Source organism: Crotalus tigris, unplaced genomic scaffold (assembly GCF_016545835.1).
Source record: "Crotalus tigris isolate CLP2741 ecotype Arizona unplaced genomic scaffold, ASM1654583v1 scf7180000024469.1203045, whole genome shotgun sequence".
NCBI lineage: Eukaryota > Metazoa > Chordata > Lepidosauria > Squamata > Viperidae > Crotalus > Crotalus tigris.
In genome coordinates this window covers 301171-318616 of record NW_024100640.1, presented here as the reverse complement: position 1 = coordinate 318616, position 17446 = coordinate 301171, and the positions used below count along the sequence as shown (strand labels likewise).

Genomic DNA, 17446 nt, shown 5'->3' with positions numbered 1-17446 from the left:
CTTCGCGGGCCACATGAAACCACTTCGCGGGCTGCATCTGGCCCCCGGGCCTTGTGTTTGACATGTCTGCTCTAGAGTCAGACATACACTGGATAAAGGAAACCTTTACCTTTACTTTTTTGGGGCAAAGATGTGGTAGATACCTGCCATATATATATATATATATATATATATATATATATATATATATATATATATATATATATATATATATATAGCAGGTATCTACCATACCAACAGGAATATTCTATCTTTTTTCCCAGAGTTCTTCAAGTCCCTAAAGAGACTCTTAGGGAACAAAATGTATATTATACTACTGTGCTCCTCACTGCTGAATGTTAGCAGTTTAATTGGATATATCACCTACCAGGCGAAATATATGGAACAGCAATATGGACTGTCAGTGTCGAGATCTAATTTTATAACAGGCAAGTCTCTCTCCCCCTCTCTGTCTCGTTCTCATTTCTGCTCTTCTTTACATATGCACATACACACACACATACCTGCTTGTACCACAGCTTCCTAATAGGCCAGGTAATTTAAGGAACAATATTTTCATCCAAACGTGGAGGACTTTGAGAAATAAATGAGAGAGGCAATTTGCAAAATCAAAATAAAATGTAAATTTGATTCTATTTTTAATTTTCTCAATAGTACTTAATTAATGGATCATGAGTACCCATCATCAGGCATTCAAGCACTGGTTATTCTCATGTCTGGACTACTGCAACACGTTCTACGTGGGGCTAGCCTTGAAGAAAATTCCGAAGTGATAGGTGTCACAGAATGAAGCATTGCATACAGTTCTGGAGGCACCAAAGATGCCCATGTACTACCTCTCTTATCCGAGTTGCTCTGGTTAATCACTGTAGTTGTTAAGTTAATAACATGGTTGTTAAGTGAATCTGGCTTCCCCATTGACTTTGCTTCTCAAAAGGTCGCAACAGAGGATCACATGACCCTGGGAGACTGCCACCGTCATAAATATGAGTCAGTTGCCAGGCATTTGAATTTTGATCACATGACCATGGGGATGCTTCAACGGTCCTAAGTATGAAAAACGGTCATAAGTCAACGTTTTTCAATGTCGTTGTAACTTGAAATGAATGGTTGTAAGTCGAGGACCACCGCAATCCTCTTCCCTCTGTTTTCCATCATGTCCGTGCACATGTTTCTTTTTTGCTCATCTTGAGCAGGGCTTTTCAACCTTTTCACCCATTGTGCCACTTTTAAGATATGGCAACATCCGAGTACCACCAGTCGCCTAGCAAGGAGTCAAAAACTTGATGACCAAAAATAAAAAAGGAAAAAAATGATAAAGTACAGGTAGTCTTCGACTTACAACAGTTCACTCAGTGACTGTTCGAAGTTACAATGGCACTGAAAAAAGTACCCCCCAAGCCACAGCTGAGCAAGACACCTACCTGCCCGCCCAGCTGCGCTCTTCCTCCTGTCCGAGGTTTTCATTGTTGTGAACATTTCTGTTGAGGATTGGCAGGGGGTGGAATGGGGGGAGGTGTTTGGTTTTTATTCCCCTCCGTCTGCTGGGTGGTTGCAGCAGGTTTTGGTCACTTCACATGACCCTGGGACACTGTGACCATCATAAATATGAATCAGTTGCCAAGCATCTGAATGTAAATCGCAAGACCCTGGAGATGCTGCAACATTCCAGCTGATTGGTGCTTCTTCTGGGCTCAGCAGAAGCACCAGGATCAGCGCTGAGCTCCAGCTGAAGCCTGTCGCTGATCCTGGCATTCCGTTGAGCCCTGACAGCCCCGAAGCACCGATCAGCTGGAAAGCGGCACTGATCCTGGCGCTTCCGCTGAGCCCTGACAGCCTTGCAGCTCCAGCCATCTCTCACTCAGGCTTGTGCGGTGCTGCCACCGGTTCAGCTCATTTCCCTCCCCGCTACCTCTTTTCTAGGATGGTCACGTACCACCTGCCAGGTACCTGTACCACTGGTTGAAAAGCCCTGATCTTGAGCATCCAAATGGCCAATGGAGGGAGGTGACTTTCACTTTTTCTTTGTTTATTTTTTATATATATTTCAGCTGTTGCCATTTTGCCAGTGGTCATCATCGGGATTTTTGCGGGTGGGTTCATCATGAAAAAGTTCAAGCTAGGAATCCTTGCTGCTGCAAAACTGGCATACGCAGTGTCATTCATCGGATTTGCCTTGTCATTCGTGTATTTCATGCTTGGCTGTGAGAACCACCTAGTGGCTGGGTTGTCAGCGACCTATGACGGGTAGGACAATATGTTGATAAGTATGTGAGTATACATAGGTCTGTAAGCTTGTGGTGTGTATGTGTGCTGAGAGGATATCCAGGTGTCTATGGCATTGATTGTCATACACAATCAATACACAATCGAGAACCAGGACACGTTTACACCGTATCTGTAAGCTATGATCAATAGATTTCAGTTACACTGTCCCATCTGAGATAGCCATCTTTTTTATTTTTTGCATTTTCCACCGGTTGATGAATTAAGATGCAATCCCAGCTCCCTTCCCTGCACATCTGGTTCCCTCCCTCCTCATCTTATAATCATAATTTTATCTGGATTGGGAGTTTTGTTTTTATTATTTTAGAGATGTTATGATTTTAATGTTTTATGCTATAAAGTGGTATTAACACTTCACGTGATCTTGATTCTATCCCTCTGTTAATGCAAACTAGCACTATGTTGGCTTTTTTGGCAGCTGCAGCACACAGCTGGCTCATATTTAAGAGATTGTCCACTAGGACTCCAAGATCCCTTTCACAGTTGCTACTATTGAGCAAGGGACCGCCTATACTATACCTGTATATTTGGTTTTTCTTGCCTAAATGTAGAACTTTACTTTTTTTCACCATTGAATTTCATTTTGTTAGATAGCAGCACCCAATGTTCAAGTCTGTCAAGATCCTTTTGTATTTTAAGCCTATCTTCTGGAGTGTTGTCTATTCCTGCCAGCTTGGTGTCGTCTGCAAATTTGATGAGTTCCCCATCTATCTCCTCGTCCAAATCATTGATGAAGATGTTGAAGAGCACTGGGCCCAGAACAGAGCCCTGGGGCACCCCACTACACACTTCCCTCCATGTAGATGCAGTTTCATTGAGGACCACACGCTGAGTACGGCCAGTCAGCCAGAGTACGGCCGGTCAGCCAGATAGATAGATAGATAGATAGATAGATAGATAGATAGATAGATAGATAGATAGATAGATAGACAGACAGACAGACAGATAGACGGACAACAAACAAACAAATAAATAAAATATCTTGACCTATTTTGGATGCTTCATATTGAAATTCTAGGAGAACCTTTAAATGTTCTATTCTCCTTTTTTTTTTTTAAGGGACACAACTGCTCAGAACCAACTTTCCTTATTTTCAGCCTGCAATTCCAACTGTACCTGTGCTACAAGCCAGTGGGATCCTGTCTGTGGAGATAACGGACTCACATATGTGTCGGCCTGTTTTGCTGGGTGCAAAAACATGACGAGATGGAAGAAAGAAACAGTAAGGGCGAGAGTCTGACTTTTTCCATGTCGGTATTCTGGGCTGGAACCTGAGGAGCGAAGAAACGAGAGGCAGAAAACCCCCAGAAAAGGGTTTTTGCTTCCTCATATTTTTTTTAAACGAGATACATGAGGTCTAAGGCTTAATTTTTAAATTTGTACACAAGGTTTGAGCCAGTTTGACCTGGTGGCTAAGGCACCAGAAAGCAGGAAAACAGGAAACTGTGAGTTCAAGTCCAGCCTTAGCCATGGGTGACTTAGAGGTAGTCACTCTTTCTCAGCCCCACCCACCTCACAGGTTGTTGTTGTGATGAAAATAGGAGGAGGAAGGTATGGTGGATATGCTCACTGCCTTGAGTTATTTGTAAAGATAATGAAGGCGAGATACAAATAAATACAGATGTTTCTACTGCAGTGAGCAACAATAGATATCAGGATCCTTCAAACACCCAGGGTCAAAGTAAAGATGCCACCATATCAAGCTCAATTCCTATCAAGAGCACCAATACTGCGATATAGTTCACTTGCCAGCAATTTGGAAATGTTTTCCATTTTTTTTCTGGGATGTTCATTTCATATTCTTTTCCTTATAGGTTTTTCACAACTGTAGCTGTATTGCGAAAGCAGATACTAAGTGGAGGAATTCTTCAGCAGTGTTGGGTGAATGCCGAAGAAGTGATGAGTGCTCAAAAAATTTTATTTTTTACACCATTACCAAAGCTGTGAGCGCCTTTCTGTACTCATTGGGTGGCGTTCCTCTGTTCATGCTCCTTATCAGGTAAGGAATGAGTTAAGTCAGGGGTGGGGAATGATGGCCCTTTTATGACCTGTGGACCTCAACTCCCAGAATTCTTGAGCCAACCATGCTCCCAGGAATTCTGGGAGCTGAAGTCCACAAATCCTAACAGGGCCACGGTTCCCACCTTTGAGTTAAGTAAATAGCCAATAAGGCAGCATAGTTATTTAAGATTCTGTCCAGACTTTTTTTTTTTTAAAAAAATAAAAGTCAAAAATCTAAACCTCAATGAAAATATATGTATCCTAGAAATCTATGATTTTTTAAAATAATATTTTATTACTTTTCCAATTTTACATTTGAGTATTTAAAAAGCAACGTGGTGACTGGGTTTAATCAATAGTTCAATAACAAAATCTTTAGTGCAAATCTCAGGTTACAACATCAGATATTTCTTCTCTTTTCCCCTTAACATTTACTGTCTGGTATTCAAACTAGTACATTTCTAATTATATCAATAAAAACATCATTATTACATTTATCAATAAATTTTTAGCTTATACGTATCTTAATTACATTCAATCTTCATAAACACTCCATATCCTGTTATTAATTTTTATATAATTTTTAATTTCTCATCAATATTCCAATTTAACCTTTGATATCCATAATTTTCAAACTTTGGGTAACCAAGATTTCCCTTATCTCACTTCAAAACAAACTATAATATCCAAAATGCACATTTTATCTGTTTAAATGTAATTAACTTTTAAGCACTCCAGCTATTCCTTAGGCTATTTCAATGATATCTTTCCAAACAATTATGTTGTAATTTCTGTCTTTTAGTGAAGAGATAGCAATGGAGGAAAAAAAATGTTGCAATGTCTATCCAGGTCAATTATTTTTGTGGTTCCTTTTTTTTTTTTTTTTTTTACAAAAGACAAAGAGGTGAAAATTTCTTAAAATAACTTCTCCTTGTGTCTAATTTCCTTTTTCCACATAAAGCCCCGTAGGGTATATTTATGTAATATGGAGAAATCTTAATGTTGACTTATAGAACTACAACTTCCATCCTCTATAACAGTGTTTCTCAACCTTGACAATTTTAAGGCATGTGGACTTCAACTCCCAGAATTCCACAGCCAGCAACGCTGGCTGTGGAATTCTGGGAGTTGAAGTCCACATGCCTTAAAATTGTCAAGGTTGAGAAACACTGCTCTATAATCAATAATTCCTGCCGATTGAGGCTGCTAATTCAGCAGCATCTGAGTGTCCACAGCTTCACTATTCCTTAATATGACTAGAATTTTATTTATCTTTGCTTTCACTGCAAGGGGAGACAAGAAATCAGAAACTGTTTAAGACAATTAAGATATTTTTTTTTTTTGAGGGGGAAGGTATGAAAATCTATCTGGTCTTAATCTCTCTCCAGTTCTGATTGTGTGGAGTGAGGGGGCAATCACACCTATTCTGATGCACATTTCCCAATTAGTATCATATTATGCAAACTGAAATAAGCAGGGGAAGCACCTTCTACAAATAAACGGTTCTTTGGTCTATTGAGTCTAGCATCATTGGCTTTGATTGGCTGTGTCTGTCCAGGAAGATAGGGAGGACTGTCTGATATCAATCAGAATAGAGCATGGAGATCTTCTAGTCCAGTGGTTCTCAACCTGTGGGTCGGGACCCCATTTGGGGTCGAACGACCATTTCACGGGGGTCGCCAAACAACGCAGTCCACCATTTTCCCCCCTTTTCCTTAGCTGTGCTACTCCCTTTTATTCTATTGGCTTTGAAAGCCAATAGAATAGACTCTCTTGAATAGAGTCTAATTCTATTGGCTTTCAAAAGCCAATAGGAATTGTCCAGGCTGTCTCTGCCCTGCTGAGCCCGCCAAAAGTCCCATTCTGCAAATGGTGCTGCACCAGTTGAGTAGTCCTCGACTTAGGACCGGTTGAGTAGTCCTCGACTTACGACTGGTTGGGGGTCACGGCATTAAAAAGGTTGAGAACCACTGTATCTAGTCCAACCTCCTGGTCAAATGGGAGACCCTATACAATTTGAGACAAGTGGCTAGATGATCATTGCGTAATGTCATTTTTTTCACTGAAGTTGGCAGGAATCAAACCTGAACTTTTCAACATTCATGAGTAGTAACTGCACTCTAAATGTCCTCATGCCTACCACTATATGAACTGCTTTGTGTAATTGCTTTGTGTCAATCCAAGCACAGCAATAGGAATGAAAAAGAGTTAAGGGTCTTTCTCCATCAGTTTGACTTATTTGTTGCATGAAGTTCATTTATAGATTTTTTGACAAACGCTATAGAAGCATGTTTACCAGTATGGTTGATTTGTCATTTGATAGATCTGTGCCTCAAGACCTAAAGGCAGTTGCGGTCGGTGTTCTGATGCTTGTGGTAAGATCATTGGGTAAGAAAGACCATTCTGATTACATGGAATATTATTGGACATGTTCTTCAAGGGTTTCTGAGATACTCATATTATTCAGAGTACAGGCAAATAATTATAAAAGAAAGGCATGCTCTGTTCATAAGAAATACCTTAACACAGCGATGGCGAACCTTTTAGAGACCAAGTGCCCAAACTGCAACCCAAAACCCACTTATGTATCATTGGGTGCCGGGTGGACATGGCCCATTGGGTGGGTGTGGCTGTGGTGGTAACAGCAGACTGGGTGGGACTAAAAAATTCAATCAATCAATTCCAACTTTGCGAGATCTTTTTTTTCCCGTGAGAAGTTGAAATTGATTGATTGAACCTTTTTTTTTTTTTTTTGCACATAGTGGTAGAGGCCTAAAGTGAAAAGATTTTATAAAACCAGCTGAAGGCCTAGGACTGGGGAGATGGCGCGCGTGCCCACAGAGAGGGCTCTGCGTGCCACCTGTGGCACCCGTGCCATAGGTTTGTCACCACGGCCTTAACAGATGAGATTTTTGAGTCAAATTAATCGGCATCAGTTTCCTACCAACTACAATTTACACCTTACAACCATTAACTTTATGCTGCTGAAAAAAATCCCTAGCATGGCATGAAAATACAAGCTGTTCCTTTCTGGAATTGTGGGAACAATATCAATAATCCATGATACCAGAATCAGCACCAAATGTATATTCAGAAAAATCTTCTATACAAGATGTACACAATTTGCAAGAATGTTTGCTGTCAGGGAAGGGTTTTCCTCAATAGCTACAACTGAGGGATGTTGAGGTGAACTTTTTTTAACCAGTGTCTTGGGTTTTAAAAGGGTTGGGTTTAGTTGCTTTACAAAAAAAAGCAATATTTGTTTCTGTAAGCCAAGCACAGGAAGATCCTGCACTTCAACTTTTTTGCAATTCAACATGCTTTTATTTTTCCTCTTAAAGTCTTCTCATACTTTTGGAAATCTTCAGTGTTCCTGTTTACATGCTAACACAGGGGTAGGCAACCTTGGCTCTTTTATGACTCGTGAACTTCAACTCCCAGAATTCCTGAGCCAGCCATCCTGAGGGGAAAGGGAGAGGTTTCCATGCTGAGCCATGCTGGCTCAGGAATTCTGGGAGTTGAAGTCCACGAGTCATAGGCCTAGGCCATAGGTAGGCAACCTTGGCGCTTTTATGACTCATGGACTTCAACTCCCAGAATTCCTGAGCCAGCCATGCTGAGGGGAAAGGGAGAGGTTTCCATGCTGAGCCATGCTGGCTCAGGAATTCTGGGAGTTGAAGTCCACGAGTCATAAAAGAGCCAAGGTTGCCTACCCCTGTGCTAGCACCTCTGCTCTCATGCAAGGGAAATACTTGGAAAACATCTCTGTTGTTTTCTTGCATTATAACTAACTTGGGACACTAATTTCAAAAAAGGTATAATGATCCCAAGCTTAATGCTATCTAGTGAAATCTCCTTATGTAAAGGTGATCTATTGCAGAAGCCAGATTGTGCAGAGCTGAGGAAAAGAAATCTAGCTTGCAAAAACAAAAAAAAATTGATTTTGATTTGCAATTGGAGTTGCATTTTTAAAACTGCCCTCAACCCTAGGGACAAATTTGAGTTGCTTTGTATTCTTTGCAGAACTGAGGTGGGCATTGAGAAGGGAAATGGGTTCTGCCATATAAGGAAAGAGCCAAACTGCTGCAGATTTTAAGATATCAAAAAAATATTTAAGATATTTTGTTTCTTAATCCTGCCCAATTGCTTCCAAGACCCAAGATAAAAAGACTGAAAACCATAGTTTGGGAACTCTGTGGATTCTATGAGACCAACAATTGGTCCATGATTCGCAGAATTTACACGTATAAACTTGGAACACTTTTGATTTGATGAAGTAAACCAATTCTTGATGTTCTTGCAAAGGGCTGTCTATGTGCGTGCATCGTATATATATCTTGTTTTCAAAAATACAGGTGGTCCTTGACTTATGACCACAACTGAGCCCCAAATGAGACAGTTGTTCAGGGCATTTTGGCCCGTTTTATGATCTTTCTTGATGCATTTGTAAAATGAATCACTGTAATGGTTAAGTTAGCAACACAAATATTAAGTAAGTCTGGCTCCCCATTGCTTGCCAAAAGGTTGTAAAAGGTGATCACATGACCTTGGGATATTACAACCATCATAAAAATGAGCCAATTACCAAATGTCTGAATTTTGATCACATGACCATGGGAATGCTGCAGCGGTCATAAGTGTGAAAAACAGCCATGTCACTTTTTTCAATGCCGTGGTAATTTTGACCGGTCACTAAATGAATAGTTGTAAGTTGAGGACTACCTGTATATACACTTGGATGTAGGAGATGATCAAGCTGTGCCCAAGGGAGGGGTCAAACGTGTCTTAAGTCATGAGTCCCTGCGCCACTGCAAGAGATCTAAGTCCAGCCCACTTTGAATGTCTCTCTTATCTCCCGCTCATTTCCCTTGACTATCAGTTGGCCAGATTCTTCTAGAGAGCTTAAGCTTGCAATAAATCTTTATACTCATTTGAACTGCCTGAATCTCCTGATTTTCCTAGTGCTTGACAAAGGCTACATCTTATCCTACTTCTGCTGTCAACCCACTCGGGAAAACTGCTGAAAAATGCTTCTGAAGTGACAATCTAATATGTATTTCCTGTCTGATCTCTTCTAGCTGGAATTCCAGCCCCAGTTTACTTTGGTGCAATGATTGACAAGACTTGCTTGAAGTGGGGCACTAACCCCTGTGGCCAGAAAGGATCTTGTAGGATATATGATGCAGTACAATATAGGTGAGTCTTACCGCAATCCCATGGCTTCTGAGAAAGCCATCAAAATGGCTTTCCAAATTAACACAGTGTCCACATTCAGATGAAATGAGTTCCAGCAAGACAATAGAATTTCCCAACTGACGATTCCCTGGAAATTAATATTGATAGCAAACTCTCAGGGATTTTCCAGATCGACTACTAAATAACAATTTATCTTGAGTACCAGCTTGGTGTAGTAATTAAGGCATCAGGCTAGAAACTGGGAGATTGGGAGTTCTAGTCCTGCCTTAGGCTTGAAGTCATCTGAATGACCTTAGCCAGTCATTCTCTCTCAGCCCTAGGAAGAAGGTGGTAAGGGCAATCACTTCCGAAAAAGAAAAGAGTAAGCCAAGAAAAAAGTAGGGACTAGTCCAAGTAGCCACCAAAATTCATAATTGACTTTCAAGCACATTTTTTTTTCTCACACAGGTATTCTTTCTATGGTCTAATAACTGCCTTGAGAGCGCCATCTTTTCTGCTGGGTTTCATCTTTTTCCAGCTTCTGAAGAAAAATATTAGAGAACAAGAGGCCAAGAAAGCTGAAAATGAATGTCAAGAAGGCTTGTCTCTGAATGAAGAGATAAAACTAAAGGATACCGGAGTTTCAGCATGTCGTTCAGATGCAGACATGAATACCTGCCTCTAGCAAAACAAACGGAGTGATAGACCAAGAACTGTAGGAAGCTACCAAACTGTTCCTTGTAACTCTGAGAACCATTGTTGGCCGTAGCTGCTGAAAAATGGTAGCATTGCTTCTGGTCATTTTTGAGAGAGAAAGTTGCCCCCTATTCCTTCAATATCCCAAGAAAAAAAGAAGTATGTGTTTCTCCCGCCCTTTTGCAAAGCAGAACTTTGAAAAGTAAAGGCCTTGTGTGTGTGGCCTTATAAAAAAAAATGACACTTGATTATTGGTTGCACTGAAGTAAAACAAAACGTTGAATTCTGGAACTGATACAAAAGGGTAATTTAATCCCCACATTAAAATCTTGCAAGATTCTTAGATACCTGTGATATTTGCCTCAGTTATGTGGTTCCTCTCTAAAAATAAAATAAAATAAAATAATAATAATAATAATGATGATGATGATGATGATGATGTTGGAAGGGACCTTGGAGGTCATCTGGTCCAACCCCCTGCTCAGGCAGGAAAGCCTATACTATTTCAGTGAAATGTCTGGAAGCATTTTTCAGGGGGGGGGGAAAGGGAAGTGAAGAAGAAAGGAAAGGAAAGGAAAGGAAAGGAAAGGAAAGAAAGAAAGAAAGAAAGAAAGAAAGAAAGAAAGAGAAAGAAAGAAAGAGAAAGAGGGAGGGAGGGAGGGAGGAAGGAAGGAAGGAAGGAAGGAAGGAAGGAAGGAAGATCCTTAAGTTGGTCCAAGAATTTATTTCATGCTGTGATGAAATCTCTTTTTTTGTTAAATACCCAGTAACTAATCTAGCCTTCAGAAGTACATTTTGATCTAATGCAACAATCTTGCCCTACTTTGCAAAAAAAAAAACAAAAAACCCCAACCCTCAAAACAAGGTGACTACTTGAAACTCATGTCTAAGCATGATCGTACATGTAAAAAAAAAAAATCTGTTTTTTTTAAAGCTACAAAATGATCTTGTCAAATCAGGGGCATTCCTTTCGTTATTTTTGTCCTTAAAAAAAAGAGGCACTTCCTGTTCCTGCCCACCCTCCCCAATTAACAAGGAAGAAATAAAAATCCTTGAAAGGTGACCCTCCTTTTATTTGAAAGCTACTCTATTTTGAGGGCTTTTAGCACGTTGCAGTAATAGATCAGGAAATGAAAGTATTTCTTGATGGAAGGAGGAAAAAGCAGAGCCATTCCTACAATGCACAATTAGATGGTGTGAGCTAATTTTCTTTTTCTTTTCTTTTTTTTAAAAAAGTATGATTTCTCATCACTGTAATGACACAACATTAATGCTGCTTGAAAATGTCAGGGGAAGAAAAAAAAAAAAAGAGTCAAACCAGAAAATCAGTGGTTAAAATTACTCTCTCAGAAGTTCTTCATTGGTTTTTGCAACAGATCCATTAGCAAAGGATGTTGAAATCACCGCCATCTTGGAATCTCAATTCCCCCCACCCCCCGATACAAATAGTTTCCCCAAATCTTTGTTCTCTCTGTGGCAGGGTTCATATGAACCACAAACTACTGTGTGAAAACCACAAGCTATTGTGTGAAAACTATTTTGTGAAAAACCAAATTATAAACTAACCACAGGAGGTTAGTTTATAATTTATACAATCATTTCTGTAAGGCAGACTGGAATTAAACTGCTTTGTAAACTATGGATCGGTGTGTTGTGTAAACACAGCAGAAGTCTCTCCAACTTACTTAACTGAAAAAGGTGAAAACAGCTGTAAACTCATAAAAAGTCTAAACAATGAAGTAATAGAAACCAAAAACATCAGAACTGGTCTTTTCAAGCCTGTATTTACACAAGTGCTCGAGTCCAAAATGTCTTGTGGTTAGTTTATGGATTATTTTGTTATGTGAATCTAGCCAATCTGGAAAATTTAGCTTACAGTTCAGCCAAATAAACAAACACAGAATATTGGGTTAACATAGTAAACCAGAGTTCAGTTAACCAAGTTGTGGCAGTCATTATCTCTTGAGAGAAAAGCATGACTTTTAGTGTCATCTCCTGTTGTGGGACCTTCACAACCACATACACTGGTCTTCTACACTCTGCAATAGCCAGCAATTTGCACAGTGATTGTCTCTAGGACAGTGGTTCTCAACCTTTCTAATGCCATGACCCCATAATACAGTTTCCCATGTTGTGGTGACCCCCAAGTGGGTGTGGCCACCAATAAGAGGGAGTAGGACAGCTAGGGAAAAGGGAAAAAAATGGCGGACAGCATGGTTTGGCGACCCCCATGAAATGGTCGTTCGACCCCAAATGGGGTCCCGACCCACAGGTTGAGAACCACTGCTCTAGGAACTAAATTAGCCAGTAAACTTTACTTGTGCAAACTTTGGGTAGAGCAGGGGTGCCCCACCTTAGCAACTTTAAGACCTGTGGACTTCAACTCCCAGAATTCCTTAGCCAGCATGGAGAATTCTGGGAGTTGAAGTCCACAGATCTTGGCACAGGTTGCCAAGTTGGACATCCCAAACCAAAAGGGAAGAACATTTTTCAGAAGGGAAGAGTTTCACGGAAACTTAGCACTGGAGGAAGACGAGGAGAAATTGTTTAAATCTCCTCTGCTTTTTCATTATGATGCAACATAGAGTTTGCATTTTGTGTTCCAAAACCACATCTTCCTTTTCCAACTTCCACTTCTTTGTGCCATAGTTGACATGGCATTGCCCAATTTTAACAACCTTATTGTTTATGAATTCCCAAGACCACCATGTTTCACCCAGGAGTCATATCACAATCTCAGTTGGACCATTAATGGGAGCTCCTCAGATATCTTCTTCAGGATTTAAGACAGGAGTGTCAAACTTGCAAATCACGTGAGGTGTCGCAATGTATCACAACTTTTTTTCCATTGCCGGCAATGGGGTGGGTGCGGTTTCGGCATGACACATCTGGCCCGCGAGCTGACAGTTTGACACCCCTAATCTAAGACCTTCTTTGAACTTTGAGTTCTAGATTCTTCTTTCTGAAGCAACATTTGATGCTAAAGTCAATGTTTAACTCCGATGACTGGCAGTGCTTTGGCTCGGTCAAGGACTAGTATGTCAGGAGCTCCACAATTTGCTCATGATAACTCCATAATTTGCAGCCATTGTCTGCACGAGCATCCAAGATAATGTTCTTTGACCTTTTCAAAAAGGAGTGTCTCCAGCAACTTGCATCTCCTTGTGAGAGGACTCTTCTGTCTTTGGACTGATATTGGACAACTTAGTGTCAAGTATTTCTCCAGTTTTGATGTCCTTCGTCATTTGATAGCTTTGCCTGCAACGTTTTATGATTAGAGTGCAAAGGATGAGATAAAGAAAGACGCTTCCAAATCTTAGTGCAGCAATGACCCCGAGGTAGACATTTCTAGGAGAAAAAACAAAGGGAGAACAAGCTAAGTTGGAATAAAGCTGAAATGTTTCCTAGAAGAAGAGAACTAGCATTTTCACCTTTGGAGATCAATAATGACAGTCTTTCAAAAGAAGCCGGAAGATTCAGAGCCTATGGTATTTCCATATCAGACAGTCATGTTTTGTCCAATAATGGTTTATTTAACAATCGAAGAGGTTCATATTAGAATGTTAACAGTGGCTAAGTTCCATAGTGCAGTCTGCTTAGGTTGGGTTTAATGTATTATGTGAACCTAGACTAAAATTATGGAGCTGCCCTGCAGTCTCTCCTCCTCCTTTACTGATTGTGCTCTCATATTCTTTTTCTTTCCTGTCCATTTTTTTCTGCAATGTTCTTGCCCTTGATCCTTCCTTCCTTCCTTTCTTCCTTCCTTCCTTCCTTTCTTCCTTCCTTCCTTCCTTCCTTCCTTCCTTCCTTCCTTCCTTCCTTCCTTCCTTCCTTCCTTCCTTCCTGCCTGCCTGCTATCCATCCATCCATCCATCCATCCATCCGTCCATCCAATATTGGCTTCCATCCATCTATCCACACTCTCTTTGCTTTTCCTTCCTCCCTCCCTCCCTCCCTCCCTCCCTCCCTTCCTTCCTTCCTGCTATCCATCCATCCATCCATCCATCCATCCATCCATCCATCCATCCATTCTTTATTGACTTCCATCCATCTATCCACACTCTCTTTGCTTTTCCTTCCTTCCTTCCTTCCTTCCTTCCTTCCTTCCTTCCTTCCTTCCTTCCTTCCTTCCTTCCTTCCTTCCTCCCTCCCTCCCTCCCTTCCTTCCTGCTATTCATCCATCCATCCATCCATCCATCCATCCATTCTATATTGGCTTCCATCCATCTATCCACACTCTCTTTGCTTTTCCTTCCTCCCTCCCTCCCCTCCCTCCCTCCCTCCCTCCCTCCTTCCTTCCTTCCTTCCGTCCTTCCTTCCTTCCTTCCTTCCTTCCTTCCTTCCTTCCTTCCTCTCCCTGAAAGCTATATTAATACAAATAAAACACTTGTCAACATGTAACTATTCTATGAAAGGTCTTCATCCTTATTTAAGGTGTGAAAGCAGATTTATTCATCCAGACCCAGCACACCCGAGGAATACACAACACAAACCATTTTAGACCATAGGTTCTTTTCTTCCTTTGAGGCTCACCTGAATGCTTTGGTATCATAGACTCTGCAAGCCCCAGATCCACCACAGGTTTTCATACCCCATTTCAAGCAGGTCTGGTCAATCAAAGCTCCAAAGTAAATTGGGGAAGGGAGCCCCCCTGAAGTAGGGACAAGAGAGACAAATATGACAGTCTTGACATACTCAGCAAGGCTTGAGGGGAACAAAAACGCAGTGGCAGAGTATGCACAGTGAGAACTTAATGGCTCGAATTAAACTCCTAAAAAAGAAACGAGGAGTAGGAAGTGCGAAGGATTTTAGTTGGAGCCATATTTCCAGACTGTGCAGAGACTTCCGGCCTGTATGTATAGATTATGTGGAATGGACATCCTGTTCTGACCCCTGACCCCGTCACTGCAAATGAAATCCACAGGTACATTTTGACCCTCCACTTTCAATATGAGGTTCTCCTGTATTTATCACCAAACCAGGTGATAAACTGTCTGGGTCAATTGCTTCGCAATCCTCCACTTACAACCATAATGGAATCTGACCATTATGGTTCTAAGTCATGACAGTCATAAAATGAGTCGCCACATGGCCAGACCTATTTTTATGATCTTTTTTGGGGATGGTCAAGTAGCTACTATGGTTGTAATGGAAACCCATTGTTCATTATGGACTATTTTTGCTGTAAAGCAGAAATACAAAACTTTCTACAAAACATCATAAAATGTTTTCATGAGGCTGCAGGACACTGCAAATGGAAGTAAATGCAGGGGGGCTGCTGAGTGTCTGGCCTGCAGTCACTTGACTGTGGGGGTTGGGGGGGGAGCCATCCAAACTTTGAAACCGGGCCATAAGTACCTTTGGGAAGGTCTGTCATAACTTTGAATGTTTGCTAATGGATCGTAAATTGAGAACTATCTGTAGAAGCTCATTTGGTGCCTTATACATTTTCTCCTTTGTTAAAAACTTTACTGGTGGAATGCTGAGATGCAAACACTGGTCAGTTCGGGGATCAATCAGGACAGCCATCTTGGTTTTTTAAAAAATAACCAATTGGGTTGATTACCAGTTTAAAATTTATTTTCAAAGAATGCAAAGAGGGGCTCCCCTCACAAAATGTTACAAGCTGATGTCAGCATCTGTGACTATTGCTCACTGACAACATGGAGGACAATGGTAAAATAATGAAATTGATAAACGGTTATGAGCCCCTCCCCTTTTTTTTTATACTGTTTGTGTGATGGGAAAAAAGTTGCAGGGTTTTGACTGTGCAGGTGTGATTAGTCTGGCCACCGCTGCCCTATGGATTCTCTTGGGATTCTGTCAATCAAGAGAGCCTGACAGGGGAAGTGACAGCAGCAAAGAAATTGTCCAATGGCAGCTTGCAGTCTGGACAAAACAAGCCCAGCCTTTTCAAGAAATTGCCAAACTGCCTTGGTCCAAAGTTTTGCTTAAACTGAGTTAGATTTAAGCAAACATGAGCACAAAAGAAATGTAATGGAGAGAGGTGGCTGTGTTTTCATCAACCAGCAGCTTTAGAACAGCTCTCCTGAAATTGGTGTTATCAAAACACCTGACATTTCCTGCCTGGCATTTCCTGCCTGAGCAGGGGGTTGGACTAGATAAATAAATAAGGTTATCTGCTTAAAATCTAAAATGAAATCTGGAATCTATTTACCAAGGACTCTTCCGCACAAAGCTTCGATGCCCACAGCAAAAGATTTCAAATCTGGTGAAACTGATCTGAAAAAACATGAGGAGAAGTTCAAAAGTGAGCTTAGACAAGGAACATTGAAATGAATGAATTCTAGCGGGAAGACAAAAAATAAGATTGCAAATATTGTAAAAAAAATTGCGCCGAGGTGGCGCAGCAGTTAGAGTGCAGTACTGCAGGCCACTTTAGCTGACTGTGTTCAGCAAGTCAGCGGTTCAAATCTCACCGGCTCAAGGTTGACTCAGCCTTCCATCCTTTCGAGATAGGTAAAATGAGGACCCAGATTGTTGGGGGCAATGTAAATATATATATACATTGCTTACTGGTGTACACCGCTTAGAGAGTGCTTGCACTTAAAGCAGTATATAAGTCTCATAAATAAATAAATAAATATTGGTTGGAAATCACATTTTTAAAATTTGTGTTGCTTTTTCTATCGTTTTTCCCTGTTTCTTTTTTTCTTTTTTTATTCTCTTTTATTTCTTTTTCTTTAGATTTGTCTCTTAGCAGGGAAAATTCTTAATAAAAATAATACTAAAGAAATAAATGAAATCTGAAAACAAGCTAGTCAGCACAATTTCCTAGTATGGCTCAGAGCTGAAACCAACTGGAATGATGTATAATCAACATCAACTCAGTCCTGACTCAAATTAAGCACAGACTTAAAGTTCAACCATTGGAAAAAAAAATCCATCAGCATGAATTAAATATCCTTAAATGCTTGTAAAATAAATAAATGTTTTATTCTTGTCCTATTTATTAATGTCATTTTAATCTTTGTAGCATTTTATAGAATGATAAAATTTTATTTTAATTTTTAAACAGTGCTGTAACTTATCCTCCAGTCTTTGAATTAAAAATTAAATAAGATATGTATCCGGAACACTAGATGTTGAGAGGAATTGTGACAGAGGGAATTGGGGTCATTTAAAAAATTGGAAATGATAAATATTAAACGTTTAACTTAAATATTAATGCAAAATTAAAGCTGGGAAAATTCATAAGGTTATTGATGGTCCAAAAGATGGAATGTTAAAATAAATAAGATATATAAAATTATTGATAAATGTAAGA

At 40.3% G+C, this 17446-nt stretch overlaps 2 protein-coding genes across 12 annotated transcripts in view; one reads left to right on the top strand and one right to left on the bottom strand.

The window, feature by feature from the left end:
• LOC120303412 (solute carrier organic anion transporter family member 1B3-like) overlaps positions 1-10576 on the top strand; it is a 34085-nt gene extending 23509 nt beyond the window's left edge. For 4 of the 5 annotated variants that reach the window (XM_039332936.1, XM_039332937.1, XM_039332934.1 and 1 more), the window contains 7 exons: positions 264-428; positions 2052-2247; positions 3346-3508; positions 4101-4285; positions 6611-6675; positions 9366-9483; positions 9931-10576. In XM_039332936.1, coding sequence (XP_039188870.1) covers positions 264-428; positions 2052-2247; positions 3346-3508; positions 4101-4285; positions 6611-6675; positions 9366-9483; positions 9931-10147 — 1109 coding nt within the window. In that variant the 3' untranslated portion in view covers positions 10148-10576. The remainder of the gene's footprint in view (positions 1-263; positions 429-2051; positions 2248-3345; positions 3509-4100; positions 4286-6610; positions 6676-9365; positions 9484-9930) is intronic. The other variant, XM_039332938.1, reaches the window with a different exon arrangement.
• Positions 10577-11483: 907 nt separating this feature from the next.
• LOC120303403 (solute carrier organic anion transporter family member 1C1-like) overlaps positions 11484-17446 on the bottom strand; it is a 38345-nt gene continuing 32382 nt past the window's right edge. For all 7 annotated transcript variants that reach the window (XM_039332899.1, XM_039332896.1, XM_039332895.1 and 4 more), the window contains 3 exons: positions 16337-16401; positions 14692-14809; positions 11484-13506 (listed from right to left, as the gene is read on the bottom strand). In XM_039332899.1, the coding sequence (XP_039188833.1) occupies positions 13287-13506; positions 14692-14809; positions 16337-16401 (403 nt within the window). In that variant the 3' untranslated portion in view covers positions 11484-13286. The remainder of the gene's footprint in view (positions 13507-14691; positions 14810-16336; positions 16402-17446) is intronic.